Source organism: Lontra canadensis, unplaced genomic scaffold, assembly GCF_010015895.1.
Source record: "Lontra canadensis isolate GAN:19392208 unplaced genomic scaffold, GSC_riverotter_1.0 scaffold54, whole genome shotgun sequence".
Classification (NCBI taxonomy): Eukaryota; Metazoa; Chordata; class Mammalia; order Carnivora; family Mustelidae; genus Lontra; species Lontra canadensis.
In genome coordinates this window covers 13,397,999-13,414,407 of record NW_022631048.1, presented here as the reverse complement: position 1 = coordinate 13,414,407, position 16,409 = coordinate 13,397,999, and the positions used below count along the sequence as shown (strand labels likewise).

The window sequence follows — 16,409 nt, the reverse complement described above, 5'->3', positions numbered from 1 at the left end:
TACACCTACATGTAAAAGGCAAAATTATAAAAGTCCTAGAATACATCGTAGGAGAAAATCTAGGTGACCTTGGGCTTGGCAACGACTTTCTCAGATACGACACCACAAGCGTTTCCATGAAGGACACAAATGACCGAATGGGCTTCACCAGAATAAAACCTCTGCTCCGGGACAGGTTAGGACACTGAGAAAATGAGCCACAGACAAAAGGAAGTATCTGCCAGACACACATCTGGGGCTGGACTTGCATTAAAAATACACAAAGAATTACTGAAGTGCAACAGTAAGAAAAACAAACACTCTGTGGACAGACACCCTACGTCCAGTGTCGTCAGGGAAACGCAGATTAAAATGACAAGGAGACTCCGTTATGCCCCGATTAGGACACCCGAGATCCAGGACCCCGACAATGCCCAGTGCGGGGCACAGAGCGGCAGGAGCGCCCTCCCTGCTGGTGGGGCGCAGACAGGTGCCGCCGCTCTGGGGGACACTGGGGATTTCTCACCAACAGTCTCTTACCATAGGGTCCAGCAATTGCACTACTGGGTATTTACCCAAAGGACCGCCCATCCCCCTGCCACTGTGGAGGCAGAGGGTGAGGGAGGGCAGGGGGACAGCCGGGGGACAGGAGAGAGGGCCCTGCTGAGGCTGCCCTCCACGCAGCCTGTCCAGCCACCCTGCATGCTGCCTGCTCACCGTCCCCCGCTGTCCTTCCCCCCTTCTCTCCAGTAACCAACATTCTCCAGGACTCTCCAGTGACAACCACACTGGGCCCTCACAGAAGCCACGGACCGAACCCAAATGCCAGGGATGCATCAAGCAAAGACCAAAATCAGGACCGAGGTAGGGCAAGACGGCAGGAGAGCCCCAGCACCACCCCGGACTGCTGCTCCCCCCAGGCTGGCTAGGTCAGATCTTCGTCTCTGGCATTCCTCTCCTGTGGGCACGGGGAGGCCTTGGCCAATCCAGGGGCCCCTCGGCTCCCAGGGCCCATGTCCGGCGGGCAGCAGGAGGGCTGAGCCTGGAGGCTGGCGGTTCGGCCAACAGGGAGAAGTATCTGTGGGCCCGAAGCCCGCAGTGGACCCAGGGTGAGGCGGCGGGGCTGGGACTGACGGCATGCCTGTGTCCACGGGCCACCAGGGGCTTGCACCTCCTTCTCCGTGAGCGGTCTGCTTCCACTGTCAGCCCCATGTCAGTGGGATGGAGGCTATAGCAGCCCCTCTGTGCGGGGCCATCACCCATTCACGGCTCCACCTGAAGGGGGCAGGTGCCTCACAGGTTTGGGAGGAAAGCAGCAAGGTGAGTTCTGGGCTGTCCCCTAAAGTGCACCTGGACTCTGCGTCTGCTCCCAGACCCCGGATGGCAGGGATTCCAGTTTGCTGTGGAAACTGGTCATCAGCTGGGAGCCAGGCACAGAGGCAGTGACACTGGGACAGGACGGGTAAGCCCAGACAGGCCTGGAGCCTCCACCACACGGCCCTTCTGTGCCTTACCCAGGCCCTCGCCCTGCCTCGGGGTGCCTGCACCCCGCCCTGGCCTGTCCCCATGTCCACTCTGCAAGGCATGGGACAGGTGGGAGATGTGGAGAAAGGGGAGGTGTGGGCTCTGCCCACGGCCCAAGGACCCGAGAGGTCCTCCCCCTCAGAATCCTGGTCCAAAAGGAAAACTGCAGTGGGGAGTGTCTGAGGGGCCCCCCGGGGCAAGGCGCACACCCTGAGAGATCTGTCCATGGTCTGTGGACCATGGACCATCAGGCCCGGTGGGCCCAGGAGGGTCCAGCAAAGGCCCCGAGGGAGCAGGTGCAGGTGGCCACCTGCCCTGCATGGGGACAATGACATCACGTCCAGCTACTGAGCTCTCAAGAGAGGGTGCCCTGGCCTTCAGCCCACCCTGTGCCTCCATGTCCCACTGCACGCCCGGGGGCTGCCCCCAACAGTGCCTGAGCCTGGTTCCATGCCCTCGGCCCCGGGATGGGCCCGGCACCCTCCCTGGAAAGGGGTCTGTGTCGCTGCCCCACTAGTGTGACCAAGGACAGATCCAGAAGCCCACCGGGAAGAAACAGGCCCGCCACAGTGATGGCTCCCCACAAAATGGCCCCCGGGACTTCCAGCTGGGGCTCCGCAGGGGCCAAGACACAGCCACCCAGAAACACAGGGCCAGGCAGTCAGGGACAGGGACAGAGCTAAGCCAGACCCCTGGACAGCCCCGAGTTACTGCCCAGGTCACTCCTGCAGCAGCCACCAGAGGATGGACAGCAACAGGGATGGCCAGTATCTCCACTGCCTCAGGGCACTCACTGCACGCTGCGCACAAGACCCCAGAGCTGCCCAGTGTCTATGCACAGCGGCAGAGGCCAGAGGGACGCGGGACTTACAGTGGCTTCGGCTTTTTCCTGCAAGGTGTGTTTCAATTAAAGCTTTAGGAACTTGTTTTTGTTTTATGTTTCAGGTTGAGCAGAAGTCAACCCTCTTTAGTTTTCTTCTCGAAGGGTGCAAACATCCATGGGATCGGCTTAGGGGCCCTGAGCTTCTAACAGGTAAGCTTTGTGGCAGGTCTTGGAGCAAAGGTGTGGGTTTCCACAGAACCAACATACGGGGTCAGAAGAGACCCCAGAAAGTCCCTGCCCCAACCCTCCTGGTTTGTAGAGGGGGCTGAAACCAGCGACGTTCCATGAAGGCCCAGGGCCACACAGCCCAGTGTCACACAGTTGTGGCCAGAAGGAGGAGACCACGTGAATGTCTTTTAAAAATGTCCTGTGCGCAACCTGTTCACGGCAGCTGGGAGACAGAGACAACCGGAAAGTCCAACAACAGATGAACAGAATGTGGTACGTCCCCAGCCTCGAAGAGGAAGGAGCCCCCAACCCACTCCCGCGTGGCTGACCCCGGAGGTTGCCACGCTGAGTGGAAGGAGCCGAGCACAGGACACGCTGTAGGGTTCTGGCTCCGGGAGGTGCTGGGAGGCGTCTAACCCACAGGGCCGGAGAGCAGACGGGGGCAGCAGCGCGGGGGGGCAGGGGATGGGGACTAGTGTCTCCCTCGCGGGGAACAGTGCCGGGGAGAAAGTTGTGGGGATGGACCGTGGTGGTGGCCGCCCCCCAGAGTGGACGTGCTTGATGCCACTGAAGCGTGCACTTCGAGCCGGTGAGGACGGGGAGAGGGACCTCGCCAGCATCTCACAATAGCCTGTCCTCGTGCTGTGCGCAGCCGGGTCTCCGAGAAACGATCAGGAGGAGGGTAGAGGCTGGTGCTTGTAACACTTTCTTGACAACCAGGTTTTTCAGAAGACTTCCCTCTACACGCATCGGAAGAAGGCGGTGGGGGTGCGGGCAGAAGGCCAGGAGGGGACGGACGGCAGCAAGCATCTGTGGGGCTGGCGCCGGCAAGGCGGTGGCCCCATCGGCTCCCCGGTTTGGGCAGAGAGGAGCGGCCGATCTACAGCGCCAATCACGCTCATTGGGGGCCAGGGGTCTCTGGCTCTGAGCCAGCTCCTCCTCCCAGCCCCCGGGGAAATGCTGCCGCCACTGGAGGCTTCAGGACCTGGGATGGCACACGGGGGACACGCCACAGCCTGGACTGGGACGGGCGGCCACGCGGCCAGCTCCTGGCATGCTGTGTGACACACCCTCACGACAGCTGGGGCTCTGAGGCGTCCCCATCCACCCACGGCCCCACGGCCAGCCTGTGCGAGCCCCGTGAGGCCCACACAGCCATAGGCTGTGCAGAGTGGGGGCCCGGGCACCTGGCCGGCTCCATATGGGGCAGGACACACTGCTGTGTGGGTGGAGGCTGGCACCCTATCTGCCCAACATGGGACAGCACAGAAGACTCGGACGAGGCCGGGAAGCGGACGGACATCCTGACACTCGGAACAGCAGCTCAGCCCCGAGGGAGGGCCCTCGACACCCTGCGCAAGGTCAGGGGCCATGAAGCCCGCCACTCCCCCTTCTGAGGAGAAGCCGTGGTCCCTAGGAAGGCATCAAGGTGGGACCCCGAAGGACCCTTCAAGGGCAGGGAAGGGGGAGGGACACAGAGGGACAAACCCGGCCCCCAGGCCCCCAGCAATGGGAGGGGAATGCTAATCCATCGGTGGGCACACTCTGAACCGCTGTGGGAAGAGACGGGAACATCCCCACAGGGCAGACCGTCCAGCAGGCGGTCAAGACAGGCGCTTGCTCACGTCCTCCAGGAAGTGAAACGTGCCGTTCCGGCTGGGCACCAGGCTGGACAGGCACCTCGAAGTTGTGTACCTCACAAGTCGCAGCGCTGCCACAGGACCCCAAGCAGACCCGCCAGGGAGGGAGGGGAAGTGCAGACGAGGGCCCCTAAGGAGCAAGGCCCTGGCCGGGGAGTCCCAGATGGCATAGTCCAGGGCTAGGGAGGACAGAAGCCACTGGAGCCCCGGGACGAACCCCGAAGGCAAAGTATTTCGGAGGATCCTCCCCGACACGTGTGTCCACCTGGCAGCTGCACTCAAGACAAGAGCACCCCAGCTCAGGCCCTGCTCCGGGGGGGCTGGGGGGCACCTCGGAGTGTGCATGGGGACAGTGGGAGCCTGGAGGATGGGCAGGGGGAGCAGAGAGGAGGTAAGGAGAGGCACAGGAAGGAAGAAAGAAAGGAGAAAGCCCTGCTGAGGACCCAGAGAGGCGACCATACATCCAGGAATAACAAGACCTGGGTCTGGGCTCCCTGCCGCCCCCACTCCAGCCCTCCTGGCCTCATCATGGCCAACCCTGCTGACAGCAATCCCCTCTCTGAGGCCAGTCCCACACCCCCTGAGACCCACTCTTCCTGCTCCCCAGGGAGCCTCGCCCTCCAGAGGCAGGAGCACAGGCCTCCCACCAGCACGGTGCCTTCCAGAACCAAGGCACGTAGGCCTTGGCCCCAGTCTCGCCGCTCTGTTTGCTCTGAGACGGCTGTGGACCAGCGCCAGCCGGGCCTGGCTTCAGAAACACGGAGGACAAGAGGCTCCGGCCTCCGCTCCTCCACCGGCGCCCCAGCGGGCAGAGGGCCATGGGAACAGCTCACATCGGCTGGGCCACGGCCCCACACGGGCACGGCGGGGACAGCGCCAGGGAGCTGCGAGCCAAAGCCGCTCTCACTGCAAATCTCACTTCTTGGCAATTTGGGGGTTGAGAGCCAGATGCTAGAGTTCTCTCTTTTTTTCTACGTTGGTTTTATTTAGGTTTAAACATCTTTATTGAGATAGAATTCATGGACCAAACAATTCACCCACTTCAAGTGTATAATTCAATGGTTGTTACTACAGCACAGAACCGTCCGTCCGTCACCACGGACGGCGTAAGCTAAGCTCACATTCCCGTTACCTGGCACACGCTGCGCCCAACCGCCGCACTCCCCACTGTGCCCCCACGTTGCCCTCTGTGCCCACGAGCTGCCTGCACCGGATGTGTCAGGTAACAGGACCATACGACACGTGGGCCTCCAGACTGGCTTCTCTCCACGCTCCCCAGGCCGTGCTGCCATGCCGTGCACCAAACACACTAGACCTCATCTCTTCTTATGCCGAGGCTTCCCGGTCACGTGGACACGGCCTGTTCTCCTCACCCATTTATCAGTCGATGGGCATTCGGGAGGCTTCGACTCTCTGGCTGTTCGGGTTCCGGCTCCGAGGAGCAGGATTCTGTGTGGACCTGTGCTTCCCTTGCTCTTGGGTACGTGTCTAGGAATGGAACGTTTGGAGGAACGGCTTTCTACGGCAGCTGCGCCATTCCATATCCCCAGCAGCAGCGTGAGGGCTCCAGCTCACACCCTCGCCGACGCTGGCCACTGTCAGCCTTCGTGGAGCTCGCCATTGAGTGGAAGTGAGGTGGGGTCTGCTTGTGGTTTTCGCTGGCATTTCCCCATATGACTCTCTTCACGCACTCCTCGTGCACTTGGACATCTTCTCGGGAGAAATGTCTATATAGCTAGGTCCTTTGCCCAATTTCTGATTGGGTTGTCTTCTTACTGTTAGTACATTCTTGGACTAGTCTAAACACGAACTCCTTATCTGATATGTGATGTGCAAATATCTTCTCCCGTTCTGCAGATTGTCTTCTCACTTTCCTGAGGGCATCCTTGGAAACACAAAACTTTTTAATGCTGATGATGTCCTCTTTTTCTTGTTGCTCGTGCTCCTGGTGTCCTACCTAAGAAACCATTCCCAAATCCCGGATCGCAAAAATTTACTCCTATGTTTTCTTCCAAGAATGTTATAGGTTTAGCTCCTACAATTAGGTCTATGATCTATTTTGAGATCATAGTGTTATGGTGTTAGGTAGGGTTCCAACTTCATTCTTTTGCACATGAACACCCAGCTGTCCATTTGTTGAATGGACAGTAATCTTTCCCCATTGAAGTGTCTTGTTGTCCTTGCCAAAAATCCAATGATAAGATATATGGGTTTATCCTAGACTCTCAGTCCTATTCCCCTCTATTTACCCTTATGCCAGTACCCATGCCATCTTGATTGCCGTGGCTGTATAGTGTGTGGGGTTTTTTTTTTTAATTTTTAAGTACTCTCTACCCCCAATGTGGGGCTCAAACTCACAACTCAGAGATCAAGAGTCGCATGCTTTCCCGACTGAGCCAGCCAGGTGCCCCTAGTTTTGAAATTACCAAGTGTAAGTCCTTCCACGTTGTTCTTCCTTTTTAAGAATATTCAGGCTCTTTCTGGGTCTCCTCACATTTCTATATGAATTTTAGGATCAGCTTGTTGATTTTTTTAAAGGCAGTTGGAACTTTGACAGGTATCACATGGAATCTGTAGGTCAGTTTGCAGTGTACAGCTGTCTTAACATTCAATCTTCCAGTTCATGAACATGGGATGTCTTTCCATTTCCTTAGGTTTTGAATTTCTTCCAACAGTAGTTTGTGGTTTTCAGTGTTCAAGTTCTTACACTCCTTTTATCGATTTATTACTATTTTATTCTTTTAGATATTATTGTGAATGGAATTATCCTAATTCCTAATTTTATCTTGGGATCAAACGTTGCTAGTGTAACAAAATATAATGGAATTTTATATCTTCATCTTGTGTCTTGCAACTTTGCTGAATTCATTTTTAGTTCTGATCATCCTCCTGGAACTTCCTTAGGATAATCTACATATAAGACCATGTCAACTGCAAACCCAGAGATAGGTTTACCCATTCTTCTCCAGTACAGGTGCTTTCATTTTTCTTGCCCAGCTGTCCTGGCTAGAACGTCCTGCACGTGTTAACAGAGGTGGAAAGAGCAGATATCCTTGTCTTGTCCTGACCTGACATTGACCTTGGGAGAAAGCATTCAGCTTTCATCGTGCAATGTGTCAGCTGTGGGTTTTTCATAGACGACCCTTATCAAGTTGAGAACATTCCTTTCTATTCCTAGTTTGTTGAGTATTTTCACCAGGAAAAAATATTAGATCTTGTCAAATACTTTTCTGCATCTATTGAGATAATCAGATAATCTGCTTATTCTATTAATATACTGTATGATGGTGACTGAATTTTGTATGTTGAACCAACTTCCCATTATTCCAGAGATAAACTTTCCTTGTTCATAATCTATAACCTTTTTTCTATGTTGCTAGATTCATTTTGTTAATATTTTCTTGAGGATGTTACATCTATATCCATATTGGTCCATAGTTTTCTTTCTTATGGGGTCCTTTTCTGGTGTTGGTATTAGGGTATTACTGTTTCCACAGAATGAGTTGGAAAAAAATTCCTTCCTCCTCTATTTTTTTGAATGACTTTGTGAAGGACTGCTATTAATTCTTCTTTAAATGTCTGACAGAATTGACCAGAAGCCTGGGCTTCTCTTAGTAGGAGATTTCAAAATTTCTTGCTCATCAATGAGTCTGTCATTGTTATAGGTCTATTCAGATTTTCTGTTTCTTCTTGAGTCATTTTCAGTTGCTTGTGTCCTTCCAAGAATTTGTCTGTTTCATCTAGGTTATCTGCCTTGGCACACACTTCTGCACGGACTCCCTATCATCTTTTCATTTCTGTAGGGTCAGTTGTATTGTCCCTTTTTCATTCCTGATTTTAGCAGTTAGAGTTTCCTCTCCTTTGACATGCCCCAACCACCCCTTTTACAGCTGTAGCCTTCCTCCTAAACGGCACTCCTGAGTCTCTGTACTTCTTCCTGGAGCAGAGGTATTAATCACCTTCTACCCCATCATAAAATGTGTTTGGTGTTTATGTCTGTGACTTGCCTCCCCCACCAGTATAAGCTCCTTGGGAGCAAGTACCTTTTTTCATGATTTTTCCCCCGCACCTAGAGTCTCGTAAACAGTTAAGTGTGCTAGCAGACTTACAGGTTGAGGAAGTCTGCAGAAAAGCAAAAGAAACCAGAAAAGTTGCCAAATAAATAAGTAAATAAATAAATGATGGCCTTGATGCCCTAGACATGCCCTGTTCAGTGTGTGAGCACAGCCTACAAGCAGCTGTAATGACCTGAGATTGGTCTAGAGATGTGCTATAACATGCACAACAGACTTCAAATATGTAATATTTTTTAAAATATAAAATACTTAACAATAACGTTTGCATTGATTTAGTGTTGAAATAATACTCTGGATACACTGAACTAAATACATCTGCTTATTAAACTTCCTTTCATCTGTTTCTATTTACTTTTAGTAGAAAAATTTTAAAGACACGTGTGACTCACATCTGTGTCTCTACTGGACAGTGCTGCTCTAGGCAAACAGGATCAGGAGTGACATGGCTGCGTGTTCAGAAAAAGGAGGCCAATTCCCCACCCGTGGTCAGGGGAGGCTCACACAGAGCCCAGGGAGGGGGAAGGAGCCTGGGCCAGGCCTCGAGCCTGTGTCTGCTGCAGCACCGGAGACCTCATGCCCCTTGTGTCTGACCCAGCGGGTCTGGGGCAGGGTCCCCACTGTGCAGCCGGGGCTGGGAACCGCTGTGTTGGCCACTTCTTTGGCAGGTCCACTCCTCACTAGACAAGCACTCTTTACCCAGAAAGCCCTTAACAGATGGCATGGCATGGGCACCTGGATGGCTCAGCTGGTTAAGCATCTGACTCTTGATCTCTGCTCAGGTCTTGATCTCGGGGTCTTGAGTTCAAGCCCCGTGTTAAGCTCCACACTGGGTGTGGACCCTAATTTAAAAAAAAGAAAACAGGGGCGCCTTGGTGGCTCAGTGGGTTAAGCCTCTGCCTTCGGCTCAGGTCATGATCTCAGGGTCCTGGGATTGAGTCCCACATCTGGCTCTCTGCTCAGCAGGGAGCCTGCTTCCCCCTCTCTCTCTCTGCCTGCCTCTCTGCCTACTTGTGATCTCTGTCTGTGTCAAATAAATAAATAAAATCTTTTTTTTTTTTAAAAGAAAGAAAACAGAAACAGATGGCCTGGCTCAAACCAACAACTGAGAACCAGGCTGCACCTTAATATACAAGAACAGGAGCTACATGAAGAACTTTATTAGACACAGAAAGAATGTTGCAAACCCTTGGTGTCAAATCCACAGCAGGTGCCTCTGAGAAGCCTGCCCTGCAGCCACACCTCACCAGGTAACAAGACGGTGGCCCCGCAAGCCAGGTGTCTGAGTGTCCCTGGGACCAGCAGCACCTCCCGCCTCCCCCCACCCAAAGGGCGAAGGTGCCAACGTGCAGCCTTCGAGGCCACTGTGCTGGGCACCAATCACGTGCCTAGCTCCAAACCCTGGAATTCAGGGTGGGCTGGGGAACGGAGAGGCGGGGCGGCCCCACGGCTCCCGCCGGAAATGGGCACCAGCCAGGAAACTGGCCCCCATGGAGGGCGTTACCTCCGGGGGGACCCAGTGACTCTGCTGTTTGAGGTCAGGCTGCTCGTCAAGTGGGAAAGGTGGTGGCTCTGAAATTAGTCCCCTGCCCCACCCCCCATGGAACAGAGCGGTTTATGCTTCCTCCATAGAATTTTCTTAAATCTTTGCCCAGCTATTGCCAATCTGTTGCAGAATTCAACGAACGCCTGTATCTGGCCTAACAAAGAATCGCAGCCTTAGTTCTGTCAGGATCATTATGTCCACGCAGAAGAATGACGTGTGGCGGGGGCAGAGCCACTGGCCAAGCTAGCAGCCTGCCACATGCCAGGGGACAAGGGGCCCCCGGGACTGGGCGGCGAGTCCTGCCACTTTAACATACAAGGATGTTTTTATTTTAAATAGATTCAGACTTTTATAGGAATAAAGTATACATTTCTATGTAATATGCCAATATGATAATTTTTGGAAAACCAAGTTGATACATAATGCATTTTTATGTTTCTACACTAACAAAGTGACTCGCAGCTGTGAAAGATGCTTTAAAAATCAGATTCCATTTTTGTGGGAGAGAAAAAGGGAATTAAATTTTTTGAAAATATATTTGAAATCTCCAGAAAGACCACATCTCATGCCTTGAACCAGGGAGGTGGCCTTGGAGAGCAGAGGGAGGGATGGGATGCACCCAAGGAGCAGACACCGTTCCTGTCACCTCCACCCGGTGGGTCCTGTTCAGCACCTGTTAAACCCCAGTGTAGCCAACCCGGACCCTCATGGGAACAGTGTCTTTTTAGGTGTAAGAAAAAAATCTCTCTCCGTTAGATGAGATAAAAGAGGGGAGGAATCTGGTCTTGGGTTCTTTCTGAAAGGGGTCTCTGTGCCCAGGCAACAACAGACGAAACCCATCCTCCTTCCTGCATAGGGATCACGCCCTCCGAGAAAGTGTGGGAGCCTGCGTATCATCCCCCATCATGCTTATCAGAGGACGGGTCCCATCTTCAGCTTAAAAACAGCAGCCAGCTCACCCTGTGTGCAATGGACGGGCACGGATGGGCCCTGAGCTGCAGGAAAACACTCAGACTGGAGGGATGGGTGTGAACAGGTGCTGGGAGCAAACAAAGTACAGAATCACATGTATGGTGATTCCATCTGTGTTTTTAAAATCAGATACATGCATGACACATACTGCTTGTGTGTACATGAGCACGCGTGTCCTCATGCCGACGCTGGTCTGCCCGGGCTCCTCCGGCTGAGGAACCCGTTGAAGAGTCACTTTCACTGCACACAAATGTGTATTTACTTCCCTTTATGAGAGGATACTGTCCTTGCAATTTGTTTAATTAATGCAATAAAATCCCAAGCCTTGCTGGTCCAAACAGGGGCAGAGTGTTGGCTGTCGTGGAAGGACAACCCAAGGAAACGAGGCTTTTACAGAGAGGAACGGGGTGCGGGCCGGGGTAGCACAGCGGGCATGGCGAGCTGCCTGCTGAGGGCAGGCGGGTCCCGAAAAGCCGAGGGTCAGAGTCGACCACAAGCAGGCCGTGAGTCAGAAGGTGGAAAGAACAGAGTGGGGGCATGAGCCGCCGCGAGGAGCAGAAGGCAGATGCTGGAGCCCACTACCCGGATTCGAATCCGGGTCCACGCGGCCTTGGCCCCAAATGGAGCTCCTCGGCGCCTCCTCCGTCCACCTGTGCCGTGAACTGGGAATGGTCACAGTGTGGATCTCAGGGATGGAGCGTGCTGATGTAATAAGCACCACTTAACTGCTGGGACCGCTACCAGGAGAGAAAGAGTGCAGGTAGCAAGCGCGAGGTATATTCTTAGCTCCCGGCAAAGTAGGTTATGGTATAAAAATACTGCTCAGTAGTAACTAAAGGAGCGTCACCTTCACGTGCATCCTACCGCAGCCTCGCGTGTGTGACTTCTTCCCCAAACACCCTCCACTAAAGATGGGACTCCAGCTCTGGGGCCAGTTTGCTCACCCCTCCCTCAAACGTGCAGCCCCACGCGGCCCCGAAGGGGCCTACACCCCGCCCGCAGGCGAGCGGGTGGCTGCCTCCATGTCAGAGGGGCCGAGCGCTAGGGCCAGCCAAAAGCGGGACAAGGGAGGGATGGGCCCTGGGCGGATGGGGGGCATCTGGGGGAGCAGCCGGGGCAGCAGGCAGTGTTGGCATAAGGCTCTGGGGAGGGAAGCGCTCGCTGGAGGGGGCGAGAGAGCAAACAGCTGATGACTCCTCCCCCCAGCCCTCTCTTCCTTCCCTGGCAACCTGGCTTTGCCGCTCCCTCGATCAGGAGACTCAACCATCAATTTGCTCTGAATATCCTGTTTATCTATTAACTTCCTAGCAGGTCACTCACGGCGGAAAAGCCCATGGCCAGTGAGGGCTCGCGCCCCCCGCAGGGCCTGCTCCCGTCTGACCGGTGGACACGGGATGCAGTCAAGGACACACCAAGGTCAGCCCTGGGCCTGGCAAAGTTCAGGGGGAGCTGACGGGGTGGGGTGCCCAAGGCGCAACCTCCCTGAGCCATGGTTCTGGGTCTGTAAAGTGGGACGGGAGGGCAGCTTCCTGGTCAACTCGAATCAAGTGACCTGCACTTCAGAGGTGGCTCCAACGGGGCCACCTTACCCCCGGGGAGCGTCCAGAACCCCTGAAACCCGGCCCTCGTGGGAGCTTTCTTCTGGGGACATCACCCGCGTTTTAAAGGAGAGAGAGGAGCCCCACAAGTGGCCAGCTCGGGAGCCCGACACGAAGACCTCCCTACCCAACCGACTGTCCAGCGGCGGCGGTCTGCCAGCACCGAGGGGCAGCGCGCCGGGAGCCGCCGCACGCACACGGAGTCACGGGCCGGCCAGCAGCCCCTCCACCCGGGACCAACCCTGCAGAAGGCCTCGCGCCTGGGCGCCCCGAGCTCCCGCACGACCAGAGAGCACGGCACCCGGGAGCCCCCAGGCCTCCACGGGGTGGGGGGGCGGCACCACGGGTCCCAGGCCAGCAGCCACGGCGTCAAGGCCAGGGCGCCACAGGTGACAGGTGGGCCACAGATGGCAGGTGCGCTTGGCCCGCAGCCGCGTGCACACGCGGTCCCAGCGTTCTGGAAAGTGACGACGAGTCCGGCCAGAGGCTCCTACCCGCCGGCTCCGGGCGCGCCCGTGGATAGAGAAAGCGGAGAGTCTGGAAGGAACTGGCAAACAGCGGCCGCGGCTGCGGGGGTTCCCCAGCGCTCCCTCCGGCTTCGCGGGGACGCGCGGCACGACCCAGAGCACGAGGTGCGCGGCGCGAAGAGCTGACGACTACCCCATCACCACCAACCGGTCCGCCGCCTCACGGGGTCAGGGCCGCGTGCGTGCGTGCGTGCGTGCGTGCCTGCGTGCGTACGAGCATGAGCGCGTGCGCAGGGGTGTGCTGGCGCGTGCGCCCTGCGAACGTCGAAGACCCGCTCCCTTAGCAGGTTCCAAGGGCAGCGCGTGGGCCAGTTCCCCAGCACCGCGGCGCTGGCCGCCCCTGGGGTACCGACCGTCCGCTTGTAATGCTTTCTTCTCACTGAGAACAAACAACCGAAACCAGAGGACGGAAGAGTCGGAGTTCTAAATGCTCGGCGGAAGGGTTACTCCCGGAGCTGCTCTTCGGCTCTGGAAGCCGTCCGCCGCGAACGCCGCGGAGAGCGCACGGCTGCCCAGGGCACGCGGGGTCGCGCCTCGCTCCGCTGCTGGGCGCCCGGCTGGGGACCTCCCGCTCCGGGCGGCTCCCGACCCGGCACGTGGGCCTTCCAGCGGGCGTGCCCCACCAGGCCGGAAAGGGCAGAGCCCCGGACAAGAGCCCCTCTTGGCCCTCAGACCCTGCTCCCCAGGGAAGGATTCCGAGCGGGACAGGGAGAGGAGCGGTGGAGGCCATGTCACGCGGGCAGCTGTGGGCCCATGGCCCGGCCCTTCCCGGGCAGAGAGCTCAGCGTCCTCTGACTGGTGCCAGGGGCTGCAGCTTTAAATAAACTTGGACGCATGCACCTGGGGCCAGGGAAGGGACACCCACTGCCTCGGGCAGGCGCTGTCAACAAGCGGCAAGCGGGCACCATGGCCACCTGGAACCCAGCCCTGAGCAGAGGTGCGGGCCTTCTGCTGCCTGCCCCGCCACAGCTCACCCTGCACTTGCTTGGCTTCCCCTACCCAGAACACCCCAGCAGGGCTGTGACAGGCTCCTCAGGTCATTCCCTGGACCCACTACCTGGGGGGCTCCACAAAGGTGTGCTGGGCCTAGCAGAAAGCTTCCTGGCTCCAGAGGGTGGGCCCCAGGTCCTGGGGTGTGTTCCCTTCCCCTCCCAGGCCCCTGCCCACCACGAATGTCTCCCCCACTCCCACTCCGGGCCCTAGCTCCAGCCGCAGGGCAGGCAACCACGTGGCTCCCTTCTGGAAGCTGCTCCCGCTCTTGCTGCCCAGGAGGAATCTGGCCTCTGCTGTGCGGACCCCTCTCAGCCCCTCCCCAGGGCAGCTGAGACCTCCACTCCCCAGTATGGATGTGGGTGCCAGTGGCCAGGATGAACAGTTGCTGCTGGAACCAGAGGCCCCCAGTTGGGTGGGCCTCCCTGTGCCCTACGGGACCCACAGAACCTCCCAGAAAAGTGTAGGGGTGTGAGCAGAGGCAGCATCAGCTTGAGGGAAGGGGTGCCTGGTTGAGGGTCTGTGTGCTCCTGAGCAAGCACAGAAAGGACAAGAAGGTCTCCTAGGAAGGGTGACTTCCTCCCACGGCCACCCTCTGCCTAGGAGAACTACCTCCTCCCTCTGAGGACCCCAGCCCACTACCCCTTCTAGCTTCTTTCAGGCTGTGTTCAGGGCCTCAGGGGGACACACAGCTGGTGTGCTGGACCCTCCCCATTCCTCTGCTCAGCTCTCCAGGCCCCCAGCCTCAAAGCCAGGCATCAAAAGAGCACCCAAGGAATGGAAGGGAGTTTCTGGGCCTGCAGGGCACGGCCTTGCCCAGAACCCCAGGCCAAGGGACTCCTCCACTCCGCCTAGCCCAGCTCCCCAGCCCTCGAGCCTGACCCGCATCCTCCCCCACATCAGGGAGAACGGGGGAATCCGCAGGGCATCTCAGTCTTCCCAGATCAGGACCCATCTCACCAACACAAGCACTATCACAAACGATTTTTAGAAAAAGAAAAATAAGGCTCAGTGGCTGGATGTGTACGAGGAAACCTCGCCAGCGCCCCCACCACGCCGGAGGGCTGGAGGAGGAGTGAGGACAGCGGGGCTCTGGCCGCGCCAGGATGGAGCCCAGGGATTCAGGAGTTCTGGAGCCCGACCAAGGGATGCCGGGGGCAGCCACCCTGATTCACCCCGGGGTCAGAGAGCAGCCCCTGGCAGACTCGGAGTCCGGGCGCCCCACAAGAGCACGTTGCAGACACAGAGCCCAAGAGCCACCTGTTCCCCAGGGGTGAGGCCCTACCTGAACGGAGCCTTTGAAGCTCCTCCCCATTTAATCTCCCACCCTCCCCCCTCCCCCCAGGCGCGTCAATAACCCACCCAAACCCCCCCCCCCCCCCCCCCCCCCCGCCTACTTCGATGACCCTGAAATCAGGAGCCCATTTGGCTCCCCATCTCACCCCCTTATCTCCACCCCCAGGGACCTGCCAAGCTTCCTGACCTCAGCCCCTCAGCTCTCCTGACTCGTGTTTCCAGAAGAATCTGGGGGAAAATCCTCCAAAACCCTGATTCCACTGGGGACCCGCAGCAGAGGCTGTTCCCACGCGGCCGGGAGCGCAGCGGGCACCCCCGGCGCGGATGGAGCCACGCGGAGGAGCAGGCGCCTAGCAGGTCCCGCCGCCCCCGCGCCTGGCCGCTGGGGTGGGGGTGGGGACAGCGCGGCCCGCGCCAGGAGCGACCCTCGGGCCAGAGCCGCCCCCTCCCCCGCGCTCTAGGCCCCGCGGCCGCCCCCGCGCGCCGCTCCTTTCTGACCTCCCGCCGCCAAATGCGTCACGTCTGCCCGGCGCTCCGGGGACACCTGCTGCCGCCCCCGCGGCGCCGAGCCCCGAGTCCCGAGTCCCGGCCTCTGGCCCGGCGGCCACGCTGAACAGGGCCCGGCAGAGCTGCGCGCGCCGAGGTCCAGCAGCCTGGCCCAGGGCCCGGGGGTCGGGGCCGCGCGGGGCCGTGCGCTTCGGGCCCCGAGCCCGGAGGAGCCGGGGGCGCGCGGGGCCGCAGTGCGCCCGGAACCAGCGTCGCGGAGGGTCTTGGTCTCCGGGGTCCCAGCCCTCCGCGCGCGGCGCCCTCCCGAGTCCCCGCCCGGCCCGCACGCGCCGTGGCTCTTACTTGCCAATATCCTCGTAGAGCTGGTACTCGTCGGTGAAGCGGGTGCAGGTCACCGTGGTGGCCATGGCGGCGACAGACGGGCTCGGCTTGCGCTCTGCTGCGCTCGGGCGGCGGCGACTCCGGCTCCCGCTCGCGGGCACGGCGGCGACACGGGCGCGGGCGCGGGCGACACCTCGGCTCGCGGCGCCGGGCGGGGGCCGGGCTGGGCTGCGCCGGGCGGCGAGCGCACGCGAGATCTGCGCGCTCCGTCCCCGCCAGGAGCGCGCCGCACACCTACGCGCGGGGAACGCGGGCTCGGCTGTCACCGCCGCCGCCGCCGCCGCCGCCGCGCCCGCCGCCCCTGCACGCGCCCTGCACGCGCCCT

General features: G+C 58.2%; 1 protein-coding gene across 3 annotated transcripts in view; it reads right to left on the bottom strand.

The window, feature by feature from the left end:
* The window catches only part of CAMK2B (calcium/calmodulin dependent protein kinase II beta), a 77,037-nt gene extending 60,832 nt beyond the window's left edge, over nt 1-16,205 (bottom strand). For all 3 annotated transcript variants that reach the window (XM_032875055.1, XM_032875056.1, XM_032875057.1), the window contains exon 1: nt 16,046-16,205. In XM_032875055.1, coding sequence (XP_032730946.1) covers nt 16,046-16,110 — 65 coding nt within the window. In that variant the 5' untranslated portion in view covers nt 16,111-16,205. The remainder of the gene's footprint in view (nt 1-16,045) is intronic.
* Nucleotides 16,206-16,409: the final 204 nt, after the last annotated feature.